The sequence below is a fragment of the Heterodontus francisci genome, chromosome 11 (genome assembly GCF_036365525.1).
Source record: "Heterodontus francisci isolate sHetFra1 chromosome 11, sHetFra1.hap1, whole genome shotgun sequence".
Classification (NCBI taxonomy): domain Eukaryota; kingdom Metazoa; phylum Chordata; class Chondrichthyes; order Heterodontiformes; family Heterodontidae; genus Heterodontus; species Heterodontus francisci.
The window spans coordinates 46,237,115-46,257,571 of NC_090381.1; the positions used below are offsets into that span (position 1 = coordinate 46,237,115).

At 43.9% G+C, this 20,457-nt stretch overlaps 1 protein-coding gene across 4 annotated transcripts in view; it reads left to right on the forward strand.

Moving 5' to 3' along the window:
- The window catches only part of nmnat3 (nicotinamide nucleotide adenylyltransferase 3), an 85,970-nt gene that overhangs the window by 13,853 nt on the left and 51,660 nt on the right, over window positions 1–20,457 (forward strand). For all 4 annotated transcript variants that reach the window (XM_068042101.1, XM_068042102.1, XM_068042103.1 and 1 more), the window contains exon 3: window positions 17,750–17,933. In XM_068042101.1, coding sequence (XP_067898202.1) covers window positions 17,750–17,933 — 184 coding nt within the window. The remainder of the gene's footprint in view (window positions 1–17,749; window positions 17,934–20,457) is intronic.

Here is a 20,457-nt window from a genome sequence, read left to right on the forward strand (position 1 = left end):
ACAGAGGGCAATGTGCTCCTTAAGGGGGTGCATTGCATTCCACCCCATCCGACAGCATGCCGAATGCTGTATTGCATTGCGAAGCCTCAACACTGCAAAGGCTTTTGCTCTCCAAGAACAGCTCTTATTATCTCTTCTTGTATCTCCCACATGTGCAGACATCCACCGGAAACCTCTACATCACTGGGCTAAGATGACCAGCAAAGATCCGAAGAAACACCATCACACCTTACAAGCGCACCCTCTGCCAGCACAGATACACTCACCTCGGTGGGTCCTCATGTGCATTTAGTTAGTGTGGCACTATGTGCAGGAGGAGGTGGCAGAGGCAGCTGTGGGCCTTGGAGGAGGGAGGACGGACACAGCCCTGTTCAGCAGGGCATTGATGCAGGGCCTCAGGAGTCACTGGAAAGGAAGGTGACTTGACCTAGATCAGGAACAGATGTTGGAGTTCCCTGAGGCAGTGCAGGGTCATTGGCAGAGAATGGAGGAGTCTATCCAGCTCGTGTGTCACAATGGCTCAGGGCTATGAGTGCAAGAGCTTCTCCATCTAGAGAATGGCCAACCTCAGGGGGAGCCACATGCAACAGCACTTGGAATGCAGGCAGGGACTGCGCACTGATGTACAGGATGCATGGCACATTATGTAGCCTGGACCAGTCAGTGGTACTGGTGGTGCAGAGATGTTTGGAGGGGTGGCTAGTAGGATATCGGCTGGTGCTCCCCTCCAGCCATCCAGAGCGCTAGTGGAGGATGAAGGTGCCACCCCTCATGGGGCGCCATCATGATCTTCGACCTCTTTGGCTCCTCTGACTGAGGGAGCATCCGTACAACAGAACCAAGTGATAGAGGCTGTAACTGGGGTGTCTTGCTGTAACTGTGCACTGTTTCCCTTTCTGAGCACTATGTAAATAATGACATCTGAAGCCACACATGTGAGACTTCTTTTATTGTTGGGCAGGACAAGAAAAAAGTTATGAGGAGGTGAAGGAGTTTAAGGGTTCCTCAATGGTTTAGTTTAGAGATACAGCACTGAAACAGGCCCTTCGGCCCACCGAGTCTGTGCCGACTATCAACCACCCATATATACTAATCCTACGCTCATCCCATATTCCTACCACATCCCCACCTGTCCCTATATTTCCCTACCACCTACCTATACTAGGGGCAATTTTATAATGGCCAATTTACCTACCAACCTGCAAGTCTTTTGGCTTGTGGGAGGAAACCGGAGCACCCGGAGAAAACCCACACAGACACAGGGAGAACTTGCAAACTCCACACAGGCAGTACCCAGAATTGAACCCGGGTCGCTGAAGCTGTGAGGCTGCAGTGCTAACCACTGCGCCACTGTGCCGCCCAGCAAAACCTCCAGGCAGATGCAAATCCTTCATTGATGGTAAGAGTTTACATGTTCCAGGCTGTGTCTTTAATGGATGTATTATCTCAGAGTGAGTTCCATACAATGCTGTTCACCCTGAGTCAGAGCGGCTCAACTGAAACGTTCCTGAATAAGATGATCCTTGACATCCTGATGAGATCTTTGAGCTCTGCGCTGGGCCCGGCCACCTCCCTTTCCGGTCGAAGCATCTTGGTGTTCTGCATCCTCCCCGCCCCCACCACCTTTTCCCCCTCCTCTTTCGTGTCCTGCTCCTCCTATTACTCTTATGAGCTGTCTCCTTCCAGGGCCTCACTGTCTTTCAGCTCCACACCTCTCTGGTGGGCCATGATGTGGAGAGTGCAGCAGATCACCACAATGAGCAAGAGTCTTGTAGGGCTACACTGCAGACTGCCACCTAACCAGTCTAGGCACTGGAAACACATTTCCAGAAGCCCAATGGCCTGCTCAGTGGTTGTCCTAGTGATCAGATGGCTTTAATTCTATCGCCTCTGCCTCTGTCTGGGGCTCCCAAAGAGGGGTAAGTATCCATCTTTTCAAGGGATATCCCTTGTCTGTGGATGGATTCTAGGGGACTTTGGGGTTGGAGTGAAGAGCTACAGGAGCCTGGACTGCCAAAGGATGAAGGAGTCATGGCTGTAGCCAGGAGAGAAAGTCACACATGGAGGAAGCTCTTGTTGTGTTCGCAGACCAGCTGTATGTTGAGGGAGTGGAAGCCCTTCCTTTTGATGGATCTTGCTGGTTGGTCACTGGGTGCCTTGATGGCCACATGGCTGCAATCGATAATTCCCTGCACATGGGGGAATCCAGCCCTGGTGGCGAAACCCTCTGCCCTCTACCCTCTGAGCCTCTGAAGCCTCGTCTGTCATGAACTGAACATACTGTCCATCTTTGACAAATAGGATATCAGTAACTTGTGAGATGCAGTGGTGTGCAGCTGTGTGCCAGGTGTTACCAAGGTCTGCAGCTGATCCTTGGAAGGAACCAGAAGTGAAGATGTTCAAGGCCACTCTGACTTTGACGGCTTCTGGCGTCCAGTGCTGTGAGGTGCGAGATCTTCGGCGACAAGGGCACAGATCTCTTTGGCCATCTCCCTGCAGAGTCGCATTCTCGTGTAGCACTGGTTCTCTGTCATCTCTGGGTAGTTCCATCTTCACTGGTAGATCCTATACTGTGGGTATGGCCTCTGTCACTTTACTGCTCCTTATTCCTCTCCCCTGCCCTCCTGATGCCCAGGACTCTGCTCTTCCTGTGGAGGGTATTGCTCCTCATCACCATTGGGCATAAAATCTGTGAACTCTGTTCCCATTGCTGGCTGCTGCCTTCCTTGTGCTCAAGTGGTTGCCCAATTGTCCTCAACAGCCTTGTTCTCTGCTCTTCTGCTTCCACGATACTAGCAGCGTGATGAGCCTCTGCACTACCCGTGCGCTTATTGCCCTTTCCCTACCACCTGCACTGCCAAGGGCACCTTTTTGTCAATGGCTAAGTCCCCCTCTGCATCATTCACCCTATTATGGAGCCCAGCTAATTCCTTGGGATGTTCACGACTGACTCTCCACTGTGCACCCACCTCCCTTCACGTGGTCTGGCTCAGGCAGCACATGCAGACCATGCGTCCCTGAGAAATTCTCAGCCTCCCCCTTAATGAGCCATTAATGAGCTTCTTAACCAGCTTAATTTGCCTTAATCAGGGATCGGGTGGGATCGTGATGCCGCCCTCCCCCTGGCCTTGTGAACTGGGCTGGGATTGGGAAACCAGCACGCTGGCCAATGATGGTATTTTGGAGCCCCGCCCGCCTCCGTTCCCGCCTAGCTCCATCGGTTGTGAGGAAATGATGTGCTGAGCATGCAAGTGAAAATGTTATGACACTAAAGAAAGGTGATGTTGTGCACAGTGACCTATTCTCACATCATATGAAGATTGCGAACGAGCTTGCTTTTCCCCAGCAAAGAGTTCTTCGCACCTGTTGTCATACTTTTCGTCATCATAAATGTGGGATAAAGTGGCAGCTTCTCTAGAGTTATAGAGTCGTTGGTGGGACAGAAGGGGGCCATGCGGCCTATTGAGTCCCTGCTGGCTCTTCGTGGAGCTATCCAGTCAGTCCCACTACCCCGCTCAATCCCCATAACCCTGTAAGTTTATTTCCTACAAGTGACCATCCAATTTCCTTTTGAAGTCATTGATTGTCTCCGCTTTCACCACTCTCGTGGGCAGAGAGTTCCAGGTTTTTACAACCTGCTTTGTAAAAAAGTTCTTCCTCATATTCCCTCTGCATTTCTTGCCCAAAGCCTTCAATTTGTGTCCCCTAGTCCTTGTACTATTTGTTAATGGGAACAGTTTTTCCTTGTTTAACTTACCTAAGCCTGTCATAATCTTGTACATCTCTATTAAATCTCCCCTCAATCTCCTCTGTTCTAAGAAGAACAACACCAGCTTTTCCAATCTAACCTTGTAACTAAAATCCCCCATCCCTGGAACCATTCTTGTAAATCTCCTGTGCACCCTCTCAAGGACCCTCACATCCTTCCTAAAGTGTAGTGACTGGAACAGGACGCAGTACTCTTGTTGGGGTCTAACCAGAACTACATACATACGAACATACGAATTAGGAGGAGAAATAGGCCATTCAGTTCCTCGAGCCTGCTCCGCCATTCAGTAAGGTCATGGCTGATCTTTATAAACTTTATAAAGTTTCAGCATAACTTCCCTGCATTTGTACTCAATGTCTCTATTTATGAAGCCCAAGATCCCATATGCTTTGATAACCACTCTCTCAATATGTCCTGCCACCTTCAAAGATCTATGCACCCGCAGGTCCCTCTGTCCCTGCACAATCTTTAGATTTGTGCCATTAAGTACACATTACCTCTCTCTATTGCTTCTGCCAAAATGCATCACCTCAAATTGTCAGTATTAAATTCCACCTGCCACCTGTCTGCCCATTCTGCTAGCCTATCTATGTCCTGTTGCAGGCGGTTCATATCATCAGCACTGTTTGCCCCACAAAGATCAGGTTAGATTGACTTTACAGTATCACATACTCTGATACTGGTAACTGATAGCAGGAACTGATTTAATTCTCCAGGCTTTACAGTTGCCAAGTGTCAACACCAAACAATGAACCTCCATAAAAGCTTGTCCTTTCTCACTTTATTCAAAACAGTGATGATCAGTGATCAAGTATTAAGATGAGACAGCGAGCAAGCGGAGGAGACTTTGATGCATTGGGATTTTTAAAGGAAGCAGCGAGGACAACCCTGGAGAATTAGAGCTTGGAATGGCAGTGGCAATGAGGTAGGGATGATGGAGCTGATATTAGAGGCGGAAAAAGGCAAAAGTCAAAATAGTGCATGTGCTGGAAATCAGAAACCAGAATAGAAAATGGATCAGGCCGCATATGTGGAGAGAAGACATGAATTGATACTTTGGGTTTGGACCCTTTGTCAAAACTGGAAATGGGCAATTTTAGTTTTGGTAGGATTTGAAGCCCAGTTCACTACCAATTTACTGAGCTTGTGCATTGCCAAGGCTAGCCTGAGTGAGCAACCAGGAAGTCGATGGAATTGGTAGCTCAGATGCAGTTTCTGATCAGGACCACAGCATGGCTTTGATCTTATCAATGTTGACCTAGAATATTTTCTAGCTTATTCGGCATACAGTCACACAGCATAGTAGCAGTGATGGATTGGAGAGTGATGGAAAAGAGGTAATGCTGGGTGGCACGGCATGCATAGGGAAGTTGACGACTTATGGATAATATCTGCAAGCGGCAGAATATTGATGAACAGATGGGAGCTCTTTTTCTAAACTACTTTGCGTTTTTGCCTTTAGCACCTTGCTATTCACAATATATATTGTATATATTGACTTGGGTGCGGGAACTAAGTGTAACATTTCCAAGTTTGCAGACGACACAAAGCTGGGGGGGAATGTGAGCTGTGAGGAGGATGCAAAGAGGTTCCAATGTGATTTGGACAAGTTGGGTGAGTGGGCAAATGCATGGTAGATGCAGTATAATGTGGATAAATGTGAGGTTATCCACTGTTGTTGTGAAAACAGAAAGGCGGATTATTATCTGAATGGTGATAGATTGGTCTCTTCAGACTACTAGAAAAGATCGGATGTCCACCAAAGCTACTAAGTATCATCACCTCATTCCATGACAATATGAAAGGCACAATTCAACATGGTGGCTCCTCATCAGAGCCCTTTCCTATCCTGAGTGGTGTGAAACAGGGCTGTGTTCTCGCACCCACACTTTTTGGGATTTTCTTCTCCCTGCTGCTTTCACATGCGTTCAAATCCTCTGAAGAAGGAATTTTCCTCCACACAAGATCAGGGGGCAGGTTGTTCAACCTTGCCCGTCTAAGAGCGAAGTCCAAAGTACGGAAAGTCCTCATCAGAGAACTCCTCTTTGCTGACGATGCTGCTTTAACATCTCACACTGAAGAATGCCTGCAGAGTCTCATCGACAGGTTTGCGTCTGCCTGCAATGAATTTGGCCTAACCATCAGCCTCAAGAAAACGAACATCATGGGGCAGGATGTCAGAAATGCTCCATCCATCAATATTGGCGACCACGCTCTGGAAGTGGTTCAAGAGTTCACCTACCTAGGCTCAACTATCACCAGTAACCTGTCTCTAGATGCAGAAATCAACAAGCGCATGGGTAAGGCTTCCACTGCTATGTTCAGACTGGCCAAGAGAGTGTGGGAAAATGGCGCACTGACACGGAACACAAAAGTCCGAGTGTATCAGGCCTGTGTCCTCAGTACCTTGCTCTACGGCAGCGAGGCCTGGACAACGTATGCCAGCCAAGAGCGACGTCTCAATTCATTCCATCTTCGCTGCCTTCGGAGAATACTTGGCATCAGGTGGCAGGACTATATCTCCAACACAGAAGTCCTTGAAGCGGCCAACATCCCCAGCTTATACACACTACTGAGTCAGCGGCGCTTGAGATGGCTTGGCCATGTGAGCCGCATGGAAGATGGCAGGATCCCCAAAGACACATTGTACAGCGAGCTCGCCACTGGTATCAGACCCACCGGCCGTCCATGTCTCCGTTATAAAGACGTCTGCAAACGCGACATGAAATCGTGTGACATTGATCACAAGTCGTGGGAGTCAGTTGCCAGCATTCGCCAGAGCTGGCGGGCAGCCATAAAGACAGGGCTAAATTGTGGCGAGTCGAAGAGACTTAGTAGTTGGCAGGAAAAAAGACAGAGGCGCAAGGGGAGAGCCAACTGTGCAACAGCCCCAACAAACAAATTTCTCTGCAGCACCTGTGGAAGAGCCTGTCACTCCAGAATTGGCCTTTATAGCCACTCCAGGCGCTGCTTCACAAACCACTGACCACCTCCAGGCGCGTATCCATTGTCTCTCGAGATAAGGAGGCCCAAAAGAAAGATAGATTGGGAAAGGGAGAGGTGCAACGAGACCTGGGTGTCCTTGTATACCAGTCGCTGAAAGCAAGCATTTAGGTACAGCAAGCAGTTAGGAAGGCAAATGGTATGTTGGCCTTCATTGCAAGAGGATTTGAGTATAGGAGCAAGGATGTCTTACTGCAGTTATACAGGGCCTTGGTGAGACCACATCTGGAGTATTGTGTGCAGTTTTGGTCTCCTTATCTGAGGAAGGATGTTCTTGTCATGGATGGCATGCAAAGAAGAATTACTAGGCTGATTCCTGGGATGGCAGGCTTGACATATGAGGAGAGATTGGGTTGACTAGGCCTGTATTCACTAGAGTTTAGAAGAATGAGAGGGGATCTCGTAGAAATCTATAAAATTCTAACAGGACCAGACAGGCTAGATGCAGGGAGGATGTTCCTGATGGCTGGGGAGTCCAGAACCTGGGGTCACAGTCTCAGGATACGGGGTATGCCATTTAGAACCGAGATGAGGAGAAATTTCTTCACTCAGAGGGTGATGAACCTGTGGAATTCTCTACCGCAGAATGCAGTGGAGGCCAATACATTAAATATATTCAAGAAGGAGATAGATATATTCCTTAATGCCAAAGGTATCAAGGGATATGGGTACTGAATTAGATGATCAGGCATGATCTTTTTTGAATGGCGGGGTATGCCCGAACGGCTTACTGCTCCTTCTACTTTCTATGTTTCTAAAAGTACCCTCAAAATGTACCTCTTTGTTGATTCAGATACCTCCCTTACTTCCTGTTTGTTGTCCACTATTCCTCCAGTAAAGCACCTTGGAACATTTACGTTACACTAAAGGCGCCACACAAATGATCAGAGGAGAGGAATTATTACTTAACATGTTTGAGCCAGGTCTGCAGATAACTAAGCTAGTTGCACACCATGGAGTATATTTAAAAAATATTTGGTGGCTGACTGATGGAGGGTGTTGGCCACCCAACCCAATTGCGCCAGTGGAAAGCCCAGTCTATTTTGACAGCCTACCTCATTAACATAAATGCGACTCAAAATGTGCCGCATTGAAGCGGCAGGTTCCTGGTGCCAGACACTGCGGTTTGCTGGCTCCGAGCTGGCACAGTGGAGCTGGGAGGGGATGCAAAGCAATAGTGGCCCATGTTATTCTTGCGGAGTACTATACACGTTTTTTAGTTGTGCCTTGCAGCAATCTATCTGTGACAAAATATTTATTCCAGCCAAAGTGCCATCTGCTCCACACGCTTATGATCCATGACCTCGATGAGCGACAGCATCAAAGGCCCAAGCTGGTGTGTAGAACTCTACCAATGAAAACTGAGGCTCTGCAAACTGTAGCAGATGGGGAGAAAGAGGGGAAAAAAGCATGAAGTTGCAGAGTAACTTGGCACCAACACTTTCTTTCAACGCTGCAAACGAATGAAGAGCATATCCGAACACAAGAGCTTCAAGAAGCTGGCAATATAAAGCCTATATACCAGCTGCATCATTACTGACTTTTTGGCTGGGGACAAATTGTTGCTGTACTAGTTTGACAATTATGCATGCAAATTTGCTGGTGTGAATCCTACTAGCTGAGAAAGAAGTTTGGAGAACTTGGTATAGAAGATTGCAAGGCCAATAATGAGTGAATGGGGAGATGGAAGAAATATCACAACTGTTAAACATTTAGGGCGGCACAGTGGCGCAGTGGTTAGCACCGCAGCCTCACAGCTCCAGGGACCCGGGTTCGATTCCGGGTACTGCCTGTGTGGAGTTTGCAAGTTCTCCCTGTGTCTGCGTGGGTTTTCTCCGGGTGCTCCGGTTTCCTCCCACAAGCCAAAAGACTTGCAGGTTGATAGGTAAATTGGCCATTATAAATTGTCACCAGTATAGGTAGGTGGTAGGGAAATATAGGGACAAGTGGGGATGTTTGTTGGGAATATGGGATTAGTGTAGGATTAGTATAAATGGGTGGTTGATGTTCGGCACAGACTCGGTGGGCCGAAGGGCCTGTTTCAGTGCTGTATCTCTAATCTAAAAAAAAAGACTTCCCCCAACACTCTTTCTCCATGTCTGCAGCAACAGCACAGTTTCCACAGGCAAGCCTAAGCGACCTAGAAATTGACAAATGGTACACCTCATGGGTTAAGTGAATGGATTAGCATGCTGCAGGATTAACAGTTACCCTTATCTGAAATTGCACCAGGCTTTGAATATACCCACATGACTTTCCTGATCACTCCATGTACCACCATGCTGACAAGCATATACTTCAAGATAAACTAAAACATATATTCATTGTACAACTGTAGGACCTAAAAGTTGTACAAAATAAAATAAATCACATAAAGAATGGTGCACTATTTAATTTTACCAGTACTTCAAACCATTACCTGAAATCAAAATAACAGAAGTGTTTGAATTCATAGAGCCCTTAAACAGAGTTTTTAACATGATTTATGTGCAGTAAGCATTTGCTTTTATAGTTTCATCTTACTATGGTGACAAGAAAATATAGTCAGCACTGGTGAAAATATGGCAAGAGGCTGCAGTTTCTTCCAGACCTAATACTGACACAAACTGTAACAGACCACTTTTGTAAGATGAGGCTTATTTTCAATGGCTTAGCTATTAAAGATAATGACTACATCCATAAGTTTGCATATGATTGCACCTTACAGTAATTTTTCAGGAGAATTTTCTAGATCAGTATGTTGCCAGCCCAATGAGGAACGAGGGCATTGCTGGATCTGGTTCCGGAGAATGAGTTGAGTCAAGTGGATCAAGTAGCAGTTGGGGAACATATAGGGGACAGTGTTCATAATCTCATAAGTTTCACGTTAGTTATGGAAAAAGACCAGGAACAATCCAGAGTAAAAATAATTCATTGGCGGGGAGGCCAATTTCAGTGGGTTGAGAACAGATCTGGCCCAGATAAATTAGAATCAAAGATTAGCTGGCAAAATTGTAACTGAACAATGGTGTGCCTTTAAAGAGAAGATGCTTTGGGTACAGTTGAGGTATATTCCCATGACAGTAAAGGTAGGAAAAACAAAGCCAAACTCCCTGGATGATGAAAGAGATAGAGAGTAAGATGAAGCAGAAAAAGGGTGGGTATTAAAGATGTCAGGTTGATAATACAAGTGAGAATGAGGCTGAATATGGAAAGTTCAGAGGGGAAGTGAAAAAGTAATGAGAAGCAAAGGGAGAATATGAGAAGTGACTGGCAGCTAACATAAAAGGGAATCCAAAATCTTCCAAAGGTATATAAATAGTAAATGGTTAGTAAAAGGAGGGGTGGGGCCGATTAGGGATCAGAAAGGTGATTTACGCATAGAGGCAAAGGGCATGGCTGAGATACTAAATTAGTGCTTTACGTCTGTCTTTACCAAGGAAGAAGGTGCTGTCCAAGTCATAGTGAGAGAGGAGGTAGTTGAGATGCTGCATGGGCCAAAAATTGATCTGGAGGAGGTTTTAGAAAGGCTCGCTGTACTTAAAAGTTGATAAGTCACCAGGACTGGATGAGATGCATCTGAGGATACTGAGGGAAGTAAGATTGGAAATTGTCGGAGCAGTAGCCACCTTCATTAGGTACAGGGATGTATTTAAGAGGACTAGAGAATTGCAAATGTCACATCTTGTTCAAAAAGGGGTGCAGGGATAAGCTCAGGAGCTGCAGGTCAGTCAGTTTAACTTTAGTGGTGGGGAAACTTTTAGAAACTATATTCTGGGATAAAATTACCAGTCACTTGGACAAATGTAGAGTAATTAGAAAAGCCAGCATGGATTTGTTAAAGGCAATGTGGTTAACTAACTTGATTGAATTTTTTGCTGAGGTAACAGAGGGGGTTGAAGAGGGTAATGCATACCATGTGGTGTACATGGATTCCAAAAGGCATTTGATAAAATACCACATAATTGGCTAGTCAGCAAAGTCAAAGCCCATGGGATAAAAGGTACGGTGGCAACATGGATATGAAGTTGGCTGAGTGACAGGAAAGAGAGAATATTGGTGAACGGTTGTTTTTGAGACTGGTGTAAGGGATACAGTGGGTTGCCCAGGGGTCGGTACGAGGGAAACTACTTTTCTTGATATATATTAGTGACCAAGACTTGAATGTTGAGGATACAATTTCAAAATTTGCAGATGACACTAATTTTGGAAGTATTGTGAAGAGGATAGTGACAGACTTCAAGAGGACATTGACAAATGGAAAGGGTGGACACATGGCAGGTGAAATTTAATGCAGAGAAGTGTGAAATGATGTACTTTGGTAGGAAGTACAAGCAGTGGCAATATAAAATAAAGGGTACAATTCTAAAAGAGGTGCAGGAGTTATCGGACCTGTGGGCGTATGTGCACAAATCATTGAAGGTGGCAGGGCAAGTTGAGAAAATGGCTAATAAGTCATACAGGATGCTGTGCTTTATAATTAGAGGCAAGGTAATTATGGTGAACGTTTATAAAACATTGGTTCAGCCTCAACAGGAGTATTGTGTCCAATTCTGGGCACCATGCTTTAGGAAGGATGTGAAGGCATTAGAGAGGGTGCAGAAAAGATTTACGAGAATGGTTCTAGGGATGAGGGACTTCAGTTACGTGGATAGATTGGAGAAGCTGGGGCTGTTCTCCTGAGAGAAGAAAAGGTTGAAAGGAGATTTGATAGACATGTTCAAAATCATGAGGGGTCTGTACAGAGTAGACAGGGAGAAACTGTTCCTATTGGCAGAAGGGTCAAGAACCAGAGTACACTGATTTAAGGTGAATGACTAAAGAATCACAGGTGACATGAGGAAAAACCTTTTTTTGTGCAGCGAGTCATTAGGATCTAGAATGTACTGCCTGAGAGTACAGTGGTGGCAGATTCAATCATGGCTTCTACAAGGGAATTGGATAATTAGCTGATGAGAGAAAAGTTGCAGTATTACAGGGAAAGGGCTGCAAGAGTCGGTCTAGCAGAGTTGCTGTTCCAGAGAGCCACCTGTGATATAAACGTTCTAAGATTCTATGAATTTCAAATAAGATCACTGTCATCCTTCAAACTATTCATAGCTTTGTTATCTATAGTTCAAGACCAAAAGGAATGTCCAAATTCTGGTAGCCAGGAAAGAATTTTAGGTGCAATTTCATATGCATTGACTTTGGCCAGGATTTTTTAAAAAAAAATGACTTACATTTGTACAGCACCTTTTGTGACTTCAAGATGTCCAAAAGTACTGAAACAGATGAGTGACCCCAGGTGGAGATAGGTGGCAAAAGAGGATTCTTATAATTCCTCAGAGTATGAAGCATCAGCCAATTTTTAAGCTAATGAAGTAGGCTTGTTTTATTGTGTGGGCATTAATTTACTCCAGTGGCATGACAATTTTCATAATACTGATGTGGAACAGATTGCACTTGTGTTAAATTCCATTGTTGTTTTTAAGCCCTAAATAATTCCCACATAGTTTTTACGAGTTATCATGCTGAAAACTGGACAATCCACCTCTAGGTGACCAGATGTGAGAAGCTATCTGGCTGCTAGGGGTAGAGTTTCCATTTTGGGCACAATTGGCAATCGGAAGCAAATTGCATCTGTTCTGAAGAATATCTTTTTTCTTGCGTTTTCATTCAAACATGTTTACATATCACCCAATGCAAAATCTGCCACGAGCCAGTGTAATCTGGCAGTGTTTTAAAATGTATTTATAAAAAACTTTGCTTTAAAAATATTCTTTGATATATTTGAGTGATAACTAGGTGCAGTTTGACTGCTGAAAACAAACATAAGCTTTTTAAACCATAGTGTCAATCCATCACCTGTGAGTAACCCCATTTTAAATGACTTTTAGAAGATTCACTAGTTATATTGGGGTACAGGAGTTGTTATGAATGCTGGACTTTGTGACTTGATTATATTTTGAAATCGTGATTTTTAAAAGTTTAATATGGAGTCCGGAAGGTCAGATGACCTCTCATCTATTTTGCTAAAGGACAAGACAGATCAAAGACTTTTGAGGATCAAAGAATCTGCAGGGGTAATACCTGAAGAACAATGGGTTTCGCCCTCCCAGACTTTCAGGCTGTAAACAAGGGGGTCAGTGATTTTGAAGAAGCAAATGCACCAAGCAGCTGTTAACATCTGGGAACAATGGAAGGCCCAGATGGCTCTGTAAAACCAGATTTCTGGACTTTGCATATTGGAACAGGACAATGAGCTATTGACTTTTCAGTCCATGTAACTTTAACAGATTTTCTGAAGGCAGATAGGCTGTAAGAAGGGAACCCAGCAGTTACAGCCTTAGAGCAGGCTGTAAGGAAGACAGCCGGCGGTGGCGGCCTCGTGAGAGATGGGGGGAGCCTGATACAGTGAAAGGCTGTAAAGAATTGAACCTGGTTTGAATGTTGAAGCTGCGGAGAAGCAGAAAACCAGCAGGATCACCAGGAATCGTCTTAGTCACAGACGCCAGGTCAGAAGTGCTCGGAGAAGTGAGCGAAGAGGACATTGCTTTTCAAAAAGGTCTGGGAGATCCAATCCATTTCTACTTGGAGGAGTTTGGAACTTTTAACTGCAAAGGTTTTCGACATCAAAGAGGTGTCATGCTCACACATGGAGAAATTATGAACTACATAATGGACTTAGAAAACAAACCCAAAAACGGACACTTTTCCTGAAAAACAAGATGGAGAGAAGAGATCAGGTGACCTTATCCTGTACTGCCAATACATATGGAAACTACAAGAACCCTGAGTCAATCTTCATATCTGGATCAGTCTTGCAGAAGACATTAAAATGTGAATGACCCATTCTGTGTTAATGGCCACCTCTCTTCAACAAATTATGTTAACAATGGGATGGCAGACATGGTGTCTGCAAATTTAAAATCAAATAGATGGGTGTAGAAAAAAATCCACTTTATCAAAATGGAATGAAGATGGGTGACACCCAGACCCCAATGTCGAACAATGGCCCCACCATCAGACACCATTTATGAGGACATTGATGAAGAGGAACTATGGTCACATGACAGAAACTCGGGGTCTGATAAGGAGCTTCATATTAGTAAATGCTGGGCAGAGAAAGGCAGAGCCAGAGAGATATTCCATCTGCTCCAGCAGAAGAAGAAGGACCCTGCCTAAGAACACAATTTTTAAACTATGAGTAGGCAGTGACTGGAAGTGGCTTTGAACTTCATACCTGAGAAATTGTACCAGGGTTTTTGACATTGAACTGTGACTAAGATACAACAAAATGAAGTTTGCAACAATGCATTCACCCACCTGAAACGTTCCACGTTTTGTGTACCAGGAAAAAGGAAAACAGGCCTGCACCATTTTAAAAAATCTCCACCAATTAATAATGCCCAATTAAGGGCCTCATCCCGCTGCCACAGGTATTAGCCCAGTGGCCAGCGGGCCTGTTGCCTCATGGAGCGGATGCCAAGCAAACCCGTGCAGGTTGCTTGCCAGCTCCAGGGGCAGTGTTCCCTCCTTAAAAGGCACCTAGTGCCTGATCAAGGGTCCTGGCATCGGAAAGGGGGGGCCCGCTGAGAGCCCTTCCCACTTGCTGCCGACCCCCTCCCCACACCCCCTATCCCGCGATCCCCACCATGCGAAAGTCCTCACCCCTCGACTCACCTGTGGCCTAGGTCCCTCAGCGATCCACAGCTACCAGTGAGTCCAGTACTGGCAGCAGCCTCCTCCTGCTCAGTGGCACTGCTCAATAAAAGCTGCCAGCCACTGATTGGATGGCAGCTCTCAGCAGGCGGGACTTTCGTTGCCAGGTCCTTGATCCTGGGGAAGGCCTGCCACTGTCCACTTAAGTGCCTAATTGGCAAATAATGTGGTGTGCCTTCCCCAGAGGAGGTGACGAGGGGCTTTCACCGACACTTTTGCTGGATAAAATCCCGGCTGTTGTTTCGGTCAGTTGAGAGATGATAAAGGGAAACCTTCCCCGTTATTTCTGATCTGTCTGTAACGGAGGACTGTGTAATGTATAAGTTCTGTGTGAGGTTTTCAAGTAATTTAATAAATAAACAAAGTACCTTTTTTGGTGATCTGGGCTATCAGTTGCTTGCAAAGTGCTATTTAGTTTATGGGTATTTCTGTTAGTTTAGATGATATAATAAGTCTTAAAACATGAAATCTTGCCATGTAATTCTTGAATTTGGTCTGGGGTTCATATCTCGTATTTTAACGTTAACGGTCTCACTGAGGTCATAACAAATTGAGTTTCTTCACAAATTAAAAAAGGAATTATATTCAGAAGGTTTTAAAACATGCCTGTTACTGACCTTGCACCCAAAATCATTCAGCTGAACTTTCAGAGCCTTCTCAAAGGCCTGCAAATGAGCAAAATTCCCAATGATGAAACTCCTAATGATCATTAATTCACCCCGGGCCAGTTTTGTGTTAAATGCTTGCTTTCTTGTGCGATGTTTTTTAAACTGGCGCAAAAGATTACAGCAGCGCAATTTATGCAGTACATAATCTTAAAATTCTGCAATCTTTTGCGGTGGTTACGCTAATTTTGGCTGATTTGCGCCGGAAAACCAGCGAAAGCTAGCAGAAGCTCCAAGCCACAGACTGCAGCACGAGTTATGTTAGAGAATGCAGTGATGGATGAAGAAGACTTCTCCCATGACCCAACCATCCGTGTTTCACAAAAGCAGAAAATGCTGAACAGATCAGTGAACATCTATAAAGCTCAGAAGCATGCAGATAATTCAGGTCTGACCCTTTGTTAGAACTGAAACTGAACTGAAAAACTAAAGCATTTATTCTGGTAGGGTTGGGTAAAAAAAGGTGTGGCGGGGGGTGATGGGGGAAGAAGGAACCGCATAGTATCCAAAATATTAAATGGTCTTTTTTCTTTATTGGTGCAGACTGTTGTGTATTTCTAGTATGTTTCTGTTTTTTATTTCACATTTTCAGCGCTTTCATATTTTTCTCTTTATTTGTATCAAAACTAGACAGCCTGGAGCCTTTTTCTGCAATGCAGCAATGAAGATTTGTCTCATGCATTGGGCTATTTTTACTAACCTGGAGGGTCATATTGAAAAATAAATCCTCGGAAAATGAAACTTACAATGCTAATGGACTTTTTCCTCTGATTTGACAGTTTGTGAGATTTTTGTTTTTTTGGTATTTACCGCTTATTGGGTGATGGTTGATTGTTCTTGTTCTGTTATCCATTTTCATTAGATGAAATATTGTACAGTAATGTTCTGGCCAAGAGGTAAAGCAGCCATTTTGTGATATTTACATTTTATTCCAACACTGAACTGAACAGAATGAATACACAATGCAGTATAATCTCTGAGCATGCCCTTTTTGCCATCATTTAAGAAGGCTATATTCCAAGCCTCAAGTATGATGGTTGTTGTAATGTTGAATATGAACGGACATTTTATCAGCTTTACAGTGAACATCTGTCGAATTTCATGTGAACACAGCAGTGGTTTATTTGTACTTTGAATTTGAAAAGATTTAGTTTGGTTGAATTAGATAAATTTAAATATGTTTGGATCCTTGGTTCATTTGGATGCACATTCTTGTGAGGACCTACTGCAATTAAGGAAAATGAACAGTGCTTATTGGGGCAGATTTTTAAAGATGCCTGTCTTGCTTAGTGGTGCTATCAGGGGCTTGCTATATGAACTTGTCGAGCTGTGATGGTGCATCAGTCTGTAGTCTCGTTCTGTGTATGGCGAGCCTTTAATCTCATCCAATCTATCAGTGGAAGCTGTGAGGGAAGTGAACAGACAGGCTCCCCTGTGTGCAGCTGGCAATAGACCAACATTTGCAGACTCATTTGCCTGTCCTGCTGGTCAAGAAAAAGGTATATTGCATGGAGACACCATGTGTGAGGTCACAATGACACATTGACCTGGACTTTGCAGTCATTGGCGAAGTGACGACATTCACCTCTGGCCTAAATAAAACCAGCCTACCAAGATTTAGCAGGCTCTAGATTGTCAATTTCCCCTATTCTGACGTGACTTTCAATCTGGCATCATCCATAAGGGAACTGTGGTGTTCAGCAGCAGTAAAGTCATCAAGCCAGTCATATTAATGAATTCTCACAGACAGCAAACCAGGAAGTAAAAAGCACGGATTATAATTCACTTTTTAATCACTTTACAGAAGTGAAATGAAGATTGGGGCAGACACGTAGGTTTAAGGTGGAAGCTGAAATGTCATTAGTTTGAAAATGAAATTAATTTTTATTACTTCAGAAATCATGCAGTGGAGGGAATGAGACTCCACACTTACAAAATTATTTTTTTCAAGGCCAGAGTGGTTGTTCAGTAATTATGACTTAGTATGCCCTTAAAAGCTCATTTTCACCTCAAGAAGACTTAACATTTTCAAAGGATTTTAAATTGAGCATAGTACATAAAAAGTTGAAGTTTCCGTGATATCACTGATTCTTGTGTTGAATGTATTTGCGAAGATGGAACATCGCACCCTGTGGAGGAACAGGGTATTACTGACAGAAACTTCCGGGACACTATCTAATTCTCATAGTTAACCCTTTCATCACATTTCTGATTGACATCTCACAAAGCTGCAGTTTTTTCTACAGCCTTCCCACAGGCAATGTTCCCGCTAAACTGAGAGTTAGCGGCTGCACAGCAGCCTTCAAGGTATCGTTCACACCTTGTTCTGTTATAAATAGCACGTGTGTGGGGTTGCGCACTGGAAAAAACAGGCCGCGCAGAACAACTACATTTTAAAAGGAATGTTGCCCATGGGTCCTTCAAAAATACTAAATGTTTAGAAAATATTATTTTCTCATTCTAGATGTGACAGAGATGTATGAGAGAAGAGAAAGAAAAATTTGAAAATCTACCTCCTATTGTAAAGCACATTCACAGAATTAATTAATTAAAAGCCAACTGATGCTGAATTTTGGATTGGATTCAAAATGTAACTCAAATTCAATTGTATTTAATTTTTTTTTCACAGGACTATATAAAGTTATCAAGGGCATTATTTCCCCGGTAAACGACAGATATGGGAAGAAAGGATTGGTGGGGGCAAAGCACCGTGTTGCTATGGTGCAGCATGCTCTGGAGGCATCAGACTGGATTACCGACGACCCGTGGGAGAGTCAGCAGGAGCAATGGGTGGAGACTGTAATGGTGCTGAGGTAAACCTCGCAGCTAATTTGACACAAACAAAAAGCATTGCTGCCCTAATCTACTTTGGATCCACAGTTTTCTTTCAGATTAGAGGTTGAGTTGCTGATCAATCTGCAGCAAAATTGATTAGGAAATTGATGGATCACAGAGATCTCAAAGACTGGCAGCTGTGTTTTACAAACACAAACAATTTAATTGAGTTGGTTAATAACTTCACAATAATTAGCAATTCCAGTTTCCAGGATATGTTTTGACTCCTCCATATTACTTTGTGTATTTTATGACAGGACATATTTTAATTGCTATGAGAAAGGAAAAAACAAAAAAAAAGACAGACTGAATTTTATTTGCAGAAATATCAACACAATATTGACTGAGATCTGCAGATATGAGATGGAGCTGAAGCCATCTGGCAGTGCCTGAATAGCAATTTTACCACAACATTGAAAATACGAAGGCATGGTCGCTCTAGTACCAAATACATATTTGATTTGAGCAGGCATTGCTGGTATTTGTAACAGTTACTGCAATGCGTGGTCGTGCTTGAGGGCTGAGCAGCTGCTATTAGGAATGTGTCATATTTAGGATCCATCTGAGCTCGTCCTGTTGAATTAAATGTTCCAGAATCTAAACTCATTAATAATCTTAAATCACATTATGAAATATTAATGTATAATAACTATAGGGTAACATGTTCCAAAATCTAGTTTCCTCCAGTGGCTTAGTTCTAAATTGCACTGTGTCATGTGGTACTGATCCATTCAGACTACAGATCATAAAAATTACAGCACAGTTGGAGGACATTCGGTCCATTAGGCGTGTGCCGCTATTAGCTATGCCAAGCTATCTACCCTAAACTCGTTTCTCTACCCTTTTATATTCCTTAGCAAATAACTGCCTAATTCCATTTCAAATTGTCTTAGTATTTACTTATGGTAGAACATTCATAGAAACATAGAAGGATTTACAGCACAGAAGGAGGCCACTCAGCCTATCCTGCCTGTGCCTGCCACAAAAGAGCTGTCTAGCCTAATCTCAGCTTCCATGTTCTAATAATCCTTTGTGGGAAAAAATTGTTTAAACTGCCCACTTTGTTCTTCCAGTGATGATCCGGAGTTTGTGCCCCTTATTGCTCGTTCCCAAGCTAGTGGAAACACTCTTTACTATTTACCCTCTCATAGCCTTTCATAATGTTGAAAACCTCAATTAGATTCCCTCTTCAAACTCCCTTGTTCCAGTGAAAAAGCTTTGATTTTTGATATTTCTTTCATAACCATAATCTCTCGTCCTTGTCTCATCCTAACAAATCTTTCCATTCCTCTGTCATCTTTCCAATAATAGAGCATCCTGAACTGGAAGCAATACTCCCAACTGTGACTTAACTAATGTTTTGTACAAATTCAACCTCACTTATTTGCTTTTGTATTCAGTGGCCTTGATATAACAACAACGTGCATTTATCTAGTACCTCTAATGTAGTAAAATGACCCAAGTAAAATGTTTATTTCACACAAGTGTTATCACTTGTATCTGACACTTAGCTGCATAAGGAGATATTAGGACAGATGACCAAATGCTTGGTCAGTGAGGAAGGTTTTAAGGAGTGTTTTATAGAAGCAGTGGGGGTTGGAGAGGTTTAGAGAGGAATTCCAAAGCTTAGGGCCTGTGCAGCTAAAGGCACTGCCGCCAATGGTGAGGGATTAAAATAGGGGATGCTGAAGAGGCAAGATTTGAAGAAGCACAGATACCTTGGAGGGTGATAAGCTGGTCGAGATTACAGAGATAGGGAGGAGTGTGATTATGGAGGGATTTGAAAATAAGGATGAGAATTTTAAAATCGAGGCGCTGCCATACTGTGAGCTAATCTGAGTCAGCGAGTGCAGGGGTGATGGGTGAATGGGACTTAATTTGAGTTGGGGTACAGACAGCTGAGTTTTGGATGAGGTCAAGTTTTTGGAGCATGACAGATGGGAGGCCAGCCAAGAGAACATTGAAATAACCAAGTATAGAGGTAACAAAGTCAGAGAAGAGGGTTTCAGCCACAGATGAGCTGAGGCGATGAGGGAGGGGAGTCAGGCGATGTGACGGAACCTACAAAGTTTCCATATGGTCTGATTCAGCCTCAGACAGTTGCCAGGGAGAGGGTTGGCGCTGATGGCTAGGGAATATGAAACTCAGAATCTCAGATTTGATCCCTTCTCTGTTTCAAGTTAGTGGCATAATAGTTTGCAACTGCACATTTGCACTAATGAAGGATTAATAAGGTTGGATGCCTGCTCTTAACTGCAGTGCAGCAACTCTTACTGAAAAGTGTGTACGGGAGTATGAGGTGAGGACATGAGCAAACTTAGCTTTGATGTCCTGTACTGTTGAACAGCCTGCCAACGTTCACTGCTTAAACAAATGCAAAATACTGCAGACGCTGGAAATCTGAAACGAAAACAGAAAATGTTGGAAATACTCAGCAGGTTAGGCAGCATGTGTGGAGAGAAAAACAGTTAACGTTTCAGGTCTGTGACCTTTCATCAGATG